The sequence below is a fragment of the Nicotiana sylvestris genome, chromosome 9 (assembly GCF_000393655.2).
Source record: "Nicotiana sylvestris chromosome 9, ASM39365v2, whole genome shotgun sequence".
In the NCBI taxonomy this organism is placed as follows: domain Eukaryota; kingdom Viridiplantae; phylum Streptophyta; class Magnoliopsida; order Solanales; family Solanaceae; genus Nicotiana; species Nicotiana sylvestris.
Genome location: NC_091065.1, coordinates 134,228,202 through 134,237,739, shown reverse-complemented (window position 1 = coordinate 134,237,739; position 9,538 = coordinate 134,228,202). Strand labels below are relative to the sequence as shown.

General features: G+C 39.1%; 1 protein-coding gene across 1 annotated transcript; it reads left to right on the top strand.

The window, feature by feature from the left end:
* Positions 1-5,465: 5,465 nt before the first annotated feature.
* LOC138878257 (uncharacterized) lies at positions 5,466-7,912 on the top strand. Its single transcript, XM_070157925.1, has 4 exons — positions 5,466-5,532; positions 6,370-6,928; positions 7,069-7,257; positions 7,375-7,912. The coding sequence occupies exons 1-4, from the start codon at positions 5,466-5,468 to the stop codon at positions 7,910-7,912; spliced, it is 1,353 nt and encodes a 450-aa protein (XP_070014026.1).
* Positions 7,913-9,538: the final 1,626 nt, after the last annotated feature.

Below are 9,538 nucleotides of genomic sequence, written 5' to 3'. Positions count from 1 at the left end.
CGCTTAAACTATTAAAATTGGCCTATTATCTGATTTATTAAATGTTTAAACCTATGGCGCATTTTTAACTTCATAACTGCTTTTAAATTATTTTAAACTGCTTTTAGGAAGATTCAACGTTATTTAAAATATGCTCTGAACCACGCTATATGAAATGCACCCGCGGTTCGTGACACGTTCTATTTAATATTATTGAGAGTTGAAGTTGGGTCACATGAAATGTGCACCTGAATTTAGTAATTAAACATCAATTTAAAGAACGTGCCTAAAGCAACTATGAAGGTTCAAATTATAAACAATATTTGCGAAGGCCATGGAAAATTTAATTGATGGCACGCCCCGATTTTTAAAAGGTTTGAATTTATTACATGAGGGCCATGAGTTATTTAATGAAAATGGCACACCTCACAATTTCTATAAAAGCTAACTAGTTTTATGAGGGCATGGGCTTAGGGGGTTTATTTAACATGGTGCACCTCAATTTTACAAGTTTTAATTAAGTTCATGAGGGCCATATGTTATGAGTTTTAAACATGGCACACCACAAATGGTTTTAGAAGAAACTTATTTAATTAAGGCCATCTAGGATATTCCGATTTGAGGCTAACTTAAGCTTAACAAAGGTTAAATGATTATGAAAGGTTTTAATTATTTTGGACAAAAAAAAATGGGCCAGCTATAGCTCCTCACTTGGACGAATCAGCTGTAAAGGCTGTATTTGGGCTCGTGAATTGGCCCAGTGGAGAAGAAAACCTCAAGTTTCTGCCCAAGTCTGAATTTCGAATAAATTTACCCACATTGGGCTTACCCAGGCGAGCCTCAGTTAATGCCCGGGACTATCTACCTTTGAATTTAACAGCAACTAAATAATCAGTGTTTACTTAATTTTTTAAAAAAATCAGAACATGAAAAACCAAATTGCCATCCAATTTGCAAGTTGACCACATGATTTTCAAGGCAAGAAAAAACATATACTTAAACATGATTTATAAAGAAAACTGAAAAATGTCTGGATTTGGGCTCAAGACCCAGGTCCAATGGCCTAGGTCCAAATTCCTTTCAGTGATCAAATTCATTCGGGGGCTTTAAAATCAGCCCTACTCCAAACGAAAATAACACTACCCTTACGGGGTTGGGCTCACAAACTAGCCCATTGTGCTACTATACCTACGAGAACCTCATGGTAACCTTATCAATAACTTAAACAAAATTAAATGCCTCACTTATTACAAATTTCTCATCAGAATATAGTTTTCTCAAGAAAAATAAAATTATTGCATAGTCATTCTACTAAATACATTAAATACTAATCTAAACTAACCAAACTAGTATAAACCCCATATAACCAAAGAAACACTGATCCTCTTGGACATTGTTTATCTAAAAAAGAACTGTGCCTCTTGTGTGAATGACACTGAAGTGCAGCAGGCTTGGGCAACTGAATGCTGGATTTTTAGGCCTTTAAACCTGCTGATTCGGTCAACTAGTGACCAAATCTGTAGGTGTTTGTCTCAAAGTTTGCAAATAATCCTAAATAACTTCATATTACTGATGACAGGAGGAGAAGAGAAGATGATTTGCTGTAAAATCAATCTTATACTATACAACTTTCAAAGAAAAGAAAAAAATTCAATTAAATGCCAAACAAAGTGATTCATGGGTTTAACTATATTTGAAAGGTTAAACTCAATGAACCAACAAAGGCATTAAACCTATGCTACAAAGATGACCCAAGGGGAGGGGAAAGGAATCTAATCTATGAGTCTAACCATATGAGGGTGAGCCTCAATGAATAAACCAAGTTTGAATTAGGGGAATCTAATAAACTACATGATCAAAGTAGCCATAAGAATATATACAAACTGAAATGAACAAAATTCAACAAAAAGCTAATATCATGCAAAGGTATACATGCTCATGATAGGGACCAAAGAGTCTAAGGAAAACATGCACCTAAGACAGATAATTTCAACATGATGACAACTTAAAGCAAGGAACCTACAAAGATCTAAACATTGGCCAAACAAAAATCACTTTGTATTCATTTTGAAAAAAAAGACTCTATTTACAAAATACTTAAATCTGAGAGAAACATATGTACCTTGAAAACAACACTTGAAAACAAGCAACTAACAGGAAAGAAAAAATGTTGGAAAAGCTTCAAAGGCACAGAAGGACAGCAGCAAACAACACAGCTAACAGCAACCCCAGATGAGTCAAAAAACTTCAGACCCCAAAACCAAACAGCTGAAACCAGAAATCCCCAACTAGTGGACCAAGTAGAAACTCTCTATTTTTCAGAGCATATTTTTAAACTTGTAAAGAATCAGAGAGAAATGAGAGGTTTTTGAAAGATTTTGGACTCTGAATTTTCAGAAGGAGAATGGAGTTTTTTGCAGTAAAAATGCTGATCAATTTCGTGTATAAAAAAATTCCTCATTCTCTATGGGAAAAGGCACTATATATAGGGATATATAATGCCTTATGCTGAAGGAATATTTCCTTAGCCTGAACAGCATATTCCCAACAGAATTGGGACAACTGATTTTCCCCCATTGGTTTCGATACTTTGTACTAACCAAATGAGGCCAGCTACCCCTTTTCTAGAGTATTATGATATTTCCATTTAAGAAAAACCCTAAATTACCCTTTTGAAACTTGCTTATTACAGCCTCTATCTAAAGTTTCTTTGTTCGCTTAGGTCCCTAAAGTCCTACTGATATTCACATCAAAGTAAATAAAGGAAAAAAAGAGGGGAAAAAATCTAATTGAAATGACTAAAAGAGAAGTGCTGATGCAATTTTAAGACTAAAACTAAATTAACTAGTGAATGAACCTGCATTGTCTAATTAAACCCAAATAAAAATTAATGACAGAAATGGGAACAAACAGAGAAACAAATAGGATAAACCAATTAACCTAATTAAATCTAAATTTATGCAATTGCTTAACATGCTTGACCAAGAATGAATTAAACAAAGAAAAAGAAAAATCTTAAACTAAACAAAAACCTAAAACATGCTGCTAAAAATAAGAACAATCAATCATACAGAAAAGAAACAAAAATCAAAACCAAACAAAATAAAAAAAAGAAAGGATTTACCGGAATTTCGAAACTGGTCCATACCACGAATTCATCCCCAAATCCTCGAACTTGTAAGTGAACCTTGACCAACATTAATCGTCTGTTCTTAACAAGAACAATCGATTAATGGGGGTTTTAATTTCACTTGACCCAAAATTAACCGATAAATCAAAAGGGGGGAAAATTAGGGTTTAAAAGAATCTGGGATTTGAAATTCGTGGAATTTTGCTGGTTTTTTTTGGAAAATTGAGGGTATGGTAGTGGTGAGGGACGACTGGGGATCAACTGGTGTGAATTTGGGTCTTTTTTGGCGACTTAGTGATTTGGCAGGATTGTTTTGATTCAAGATTCAAACAAATCGGGCATGGGCCGATGGAATGGGAGTGAAGATTTGGAATGGGGAGGTGAAGAGGAGTTCATGGTGTTATTTTGGGGGCGATTGGACCACCGGAACCGCCGTGAGGCGATTTTCGGCGGTGGTTTGCGGTGGGGACGACGTGGAGTATTGAGACGGCTAGGGTTTGTTGTTTGAGAGCGGAGAGATGAAGTGAGGAGAGGGGTCTGATGGGGGGGAGGGTAGTCCTTTAGGATAGTTATATGTTAAATGAGATATGAGTTCCGAGCCATTGGATGATAAAAATCCAACGGCTGTGATCAATTTCCACCAAAATGGGGTCGTTTAGTGTTAGACGGGGCTAGACTGGGTTTGGTGGGGATTGGGCTTGGATTTTGGGCAAATATTTGGGCTGATTTGGGGATTAAATGGTCCAATTCCGGAAAATTACTTCCCTTATATTCTTTTTCTTTTATTTTCAATTTCTTTTCTTTTTCTTTCTTTTTCCTTTTTTAATTAGAAATCCTAATAATTAAAAATCCTAAATTACCTAAAATGTGAAATTAAACAAATTAACTAATTATAAAATTTTTAAACATCACTTAATTCTAAATTAAAAAAGGAAAATCAATAAACTAAAAATTAAAAGACAAAAAATGTAAAAATGAGATATTTTTGTGATTTTCAAATTTCTATAAAACAAATAATTACTGATTAATTCCAAAAATGTAAAAACAAATCCTAAATGCAATGCATGATATTTTTTTTTTTGATATTTTTCATGATTTAAATAAAAATTAAACATGCACAGAAATGCAAATAATTAACAGAAAACCTATTTTTGGGGAATTTTATAGGAGTATTTCGTATCGGGAAAACATCACATGCTCACAGCTGTAAAATCTAACAAAAGGTTGGAGTATCTAGAGTACAGTCTGATGGAATTAGAGGGGAAGATGAGGAAGAGAGTCACCGATTGCCAGAGAAGGAAGCGAAGGAGGACATTTAGCAAGGGCATACTTACTGCTGAACCTGCGCGAACTGGGGGATCTGATTGACAAGAGCATCCAGCCTTGGGAAGGTCCTTCTGGGATCAAGTAGAATAGGTTTATTTGCTTTTTCAAATGTAATAAGGCCAAGTAACATTAATGACTTATCTTATTTAGTGTCATTTTGGGGTTTGTCTATTTTACATTAATGAAATGAGGCAGTTATTGGAACCAAAATTCTCCAAATCTATTTGTCGCTAGGCCTACCTCGGGCACAATGAAGCTCCCAAATTAGGACGCGAATTTACATTCCCACAATATGTGTTTAAATACTGCAAACATTTCAGAATCCTTACTGACTTGTTTACCTTTTGTTTTTCTTTATTTTTTATTATTCCCATCCCCTAAGATAGGTTCGCATATACTGGCATCATCAACATATCACACCAGATCTAGAGGCCATCCACCTCCTCCTCCTCTGAGTAATCCGAAAAGCATAGGAAAAGCTAAGATAGATGACTTGAGTGGTATACGAAAAGAAAATGCTGAGAACATTGAAACTTCAGACGGTTGGAGTACCCCGACACAAAATGACTTGGTTTTACGATTGGAACAAAAGATACTAGAGTTACAAGGAGAATTTGAGTAGGTGCATAATTTGGCAAACCTCGCCCTCACCTTAAACGTCCCAGACGTTAACCAACAAAATGCTCAAAACCTAGCACCTCCTCAAAATACGCCAAACCAACGTCCACAAAATCCTCCTGCACCCCATCAGTACACCACACCACCTCAAAACCCTAATCCTTCACCGATACCAACTCCTCCACAACACCATCATCAACCAACCCAGTACCCACAAACCGTTACCTATCATACTCCCCAGAATACACCACAACCTATTCCCGATCCTCAAAACTCAACCAACGACTACCACTACACCCAAATCCTTAGCACACACCAAAATAACCCCATATACATGGAAACACTACCTCCCTCCACTCAACCAATCTCCTATATACTAGAATCGGCTGAGAAGGACCTGCTCATCAAAAACATGGCTGAGGAGCTCAAGAAGCTGACAAGTCGAGTTCAGGGTGTTGAAGGAGGTAAAAGGATAGAAGGTCTGAACTACGAGGATTTATGCATACAACCAGATGTGTAGCTACCGGAGGGTTACAAACCTCCTAAGTTTGAGATGTTTGATAGAACGGGTGATCCCAAGGTTCACTTGAGAACTTATTGTGACAAGCTCGTGGGGGTCGGAAAAGATGAATGGATCCTAATGAAGCTTTTTATGAGAAGTCTTACTGGAGATGCCCTGTCCTGGTACATAATCCAGAATCCTAAGAAATGGGCCAATTGGGTGAGCATGGCATCCGAATTTATAGATCGATTCAAGTTTAATACAGAAAATGCACCAGATGTCTTCTATATCCAGAACTTAAAGAAGAAGCCAACTGAGACTTTCTGCGAGTATGCTACTCGGTGGAGGTCGGAAGCAGCCAAGGTCAGACCGACATTAGACGAGGAACAGATGAACAAGTTCTTTGTTAGGGCACATGACCTACAGTATTATGAGAATTTCGATATCATCAAACTCGGAGAAAGGATTGAAGAGGGTATCAAAAGCGGGATGGTGAAAAATTTCGAGGCACTGCAGGCCACGAACAAAGCATTGCAATCAGGTGGCATATCAAAGAAGAAAGAAGTGGGGGCAGTAATGGTGGCCCAAGGCTCAAAATCTCTGCTCACATACCAAACACCTCCGCTCACATACCAAACACCTCCACCCACATACCAAACACCTCCTCCTCCTAGATATTCTCAACTCACCACCACCTATCACACTTATAACACCTAGCTAGTCTACTATAATTCTCCTCCAACTCGTCCAAATTACCAGAAACCCCGACCTAATTTAGATTGCAAACCAGCCAGATAATACACTACCATTGCAGAACCCATCGACCAGTTGTACGAAAGGTTGAGGGCTGCCGGTTATGTCACCCCTATTCCTGCTGTGGCAATGGAGAATTCATCTCAATGGGTCAACCCGAATAAGACCTGCGCATATCATTCTGGTATGAAGGGACATACTATTGATGAATGCCGGACATTAAAAGATAAGATTCAGATGTTGATTGATAACAAGGTCATACAAGCGAAGGAAGCGGCACCCAATGTTCGCAAAAATCCTCTTCCAGATTATAGGGGCAAAGGGGTCAATGTGATAGAAACTGATGAGGAGTGGGATCACGAGGGATCAATTGGGCTTATCAAAGAGGGAGATGATCCTAAAAGGCCCGCAGTCACTCTCAATGCTATTTTGGTCCAGGTACAACTGCTAGTTGAGGTTGAGGTAACCGCATCAGTTCCATTTGAGGCAGAAGTAACACCACCTAGAGCCACACCTGTTCCATTTGAGGTAGAAGTAGCCACACCTTTCATAGTGACAGTAGCAACCACACCCCCTTTCAAGTCCAACGCCATACCTTGGGATTATGTTGCTGAAGCTAGGTGAAAGGGAAAAGCAAAGATGGATGAATCTGATGCTGCATAAGGAATGACCAGAACGGGAAGGATCTATACGCCCGAACATTTAGGAAGATCGAGCAACGAATCTGCTACTAAACAACCTGTCATTGAAACTGGACCAGACGATCTTTGGAGGAAAGTACAGGCGATGGAATACTCTGTCGTCGATCATTTAAACAAGACCCCGCCCAGATATCCATCCCGTCAGTATTGCAAAATTCAGAGGTGCATAAGAATGCTCTTATGAAGGTGTTGAAGGAAGCTTATATGCCCGACAATATCACTAGTGGAGAGATGGACAACATGGTAAGGCAAGTGCTGGAGAGTCACAAGATCACCTTCCATGAAGATGAACTACCGCCTGAAGGGTTAAATCACAACAAGGCACTGCACATCACGGTATAGTTTGAAGACAAATTCATTGATAGAGTCCTAATAGATGGGGGTTCAAGCCTCAATATTTGTCCATTGACTACTATGAAAAGATTGCGCAAAGATTTACATGAGATACGGGCAGGAAGTATGAACGTGAAAGCCTTTGATGGGTCTCAAAGTGCCACAATTGGAGAGATTAACCTTTGCTTGCAGATGGGGCCAACTTGGTTTGATGTCGAGTTCCAAGTACAAGGCATATCAGCTACGTACAATCTTCTATTAGGTCGACATTGGATACATGCTACTGGGATCGTGGCTTCCATGATACACCAGGCCATGAAGTTCGAATGGAACCATCAGGAGATAATCATTCATGGAGACAGAAGTAACCCCATTTACACCAGTCAAACTATCCCGGTTATCAAAAATAGAAGAAGGTTGGGTGGCAAAACTTATCACTACATTGAACATGTAATTAAGAAGGACAAGTGGTGGAGCAACAAAATAGAAAACATACTGCATGGTCTGGGTATGAACCCAACAAAGGGCTTGGGAAAGATCTCCAGGGCATTACCAAGCCGGTACAGTTGAAACGTCACGGCACAACCTTTGGGCTGTGGTACCCATACACATGACAGGAATATAATGACTGGTCGCCACCATGGCGTGGTCCTTATTATCCTCTAGAGCAACCAGTTCCACATCTGGGTCAGACTTTTCACCAGGCCGATACGATATGGGGATCTACAGAGGAAGAGGCTTTGGTTGGGTTGAGAAACTTGTTCCTAGAAGACGAGAGTATGGACTGTAATGTGATAATTGAGGAGGAGAAGGAAGAAGGCCTCACCATTCGGACTATGGAGAAGGGAGCTGTTCTCAATAATTGGACCGCCACACCATCCCCGGCCCATTGAGCTCCTGGGTAGCTTGGCAATTAGCCCGACTTGTTTTACTAGCCACTTTAGGCATTTAAAATATTTTCAGTAATTTCTGTTTTAAAGACACATTTTGTTTCAAAATAATATCTCGGGTCATCGAGCCGTACTTGTTTTTGGATATTTTCAAATTTAATCAATGCATTGCTATTTATTATTCACTATTATCTTTCACATTTTATTTTTACAGCGTTATTATTACTTTTGCTGATGAACTGATGACTGTGACATGTAATGAGCCAACACAACATAAGGATAGTGACTCAGAAGATGAAGATGAAATACCTGAGGAAGTTGTCAGAGAGGTTGAGAACTTTGAGAACAAACCTAAGTCTAACCTAGACAAAACGAAGCAATTAATTTGGGAGACACCGAAACCGTCAAGGAAACTTGCATAAGCATTCACTTATCACCGTCAGAGAAGGAAGAGTACATTAGTTTCTTGAAGGAATATGAGGATATCTTTGCATGGTCATATGATGACATGACCGGTCTAAGCACATATATAGTGGCTCATAAGTTGCCTACCAATCTAATGTGTCCATCGGTAAAGCAGAAACTCAGAAAGTTCAAGCTAGATATGAGCCTGAAAATCAAGGAGGAGGTCACTAAGCAAATCAAAGTCAAAGTCCTTAGGGTAGTTGAGTACCCAACCTATTTAGCCAACATTGTACCGGTTCCGAAGAAAGATGGAAAGGTCAGGGTATGTGTAGACTATCGGGATTTAAACAGAGCAAGTCCCAAGGATGATTTTCCACTGCCAAATATACACATCCTAATTGACAATTGTGCCAAGCATGAACTCCAATCCTTTGTAGATTGCTTCGCAGTTTATCACCAGATTTGGATGGACGAAGAAGACGCAGAGAAAACAACTTTAATTACATCGTGGGGAGTGTACTATTACAAGATGATGCCATTCAGTCTAAAGAATGCTGGGGCCACTTACATGAGAGCCATGACAACCATCTTCCATGATATGATACACAAGGAAATAGAGGTGCATGTTGACTCATCAAATACAAGAGGGCCGCGGATCACATAGCAGACTTAAGAAAGTTCTTTGATAGGTTAAGGAGGTACAATCTAAAACTGAACCCCGCAAAATGTGCATTCGCGGTTCCCGTAGGAAAGTTGTTGGGATTTATTGTTAGCCGCCGAGGAATCGAGTTGGACCCGTCCAAAGTTAAGGTTATGCTGGAGTTACCACCACCAAAGAGCAAAAAGGACGTGATGAGCTTCCTAGGATGCCTCAACTACATCAACCGCTTCATAGCATAGT

What these genes read in the sequence shown, in the direction of transcription:
- LOC138878257 (XM_070157925.1), top strand. Translation starts at nt 5,466, where the DNA reads ATGGCTGAGGAGCTCAAGAAGCTGACAAGTCGAGTTCAGGGTGTTGAA. An exon ending in GATTATGTTGCTGAAGCTAG is followed by an intron (nt 6,929 to 7,068) that starts GTGAAAGGGAAA and finishes AAACTGGACCAG; the next exon opens with ACGATCTTTGGAGGAAAGTA. An exon ending in GAGATGGACAACATGGTAAG is followed by an intron (nt 7,258 to 7,374) that starts GCAAGTGCTGGA and finishes ATTCATTGATAG; the next exon opens with AGTCCTAATAGATGGGGGTT.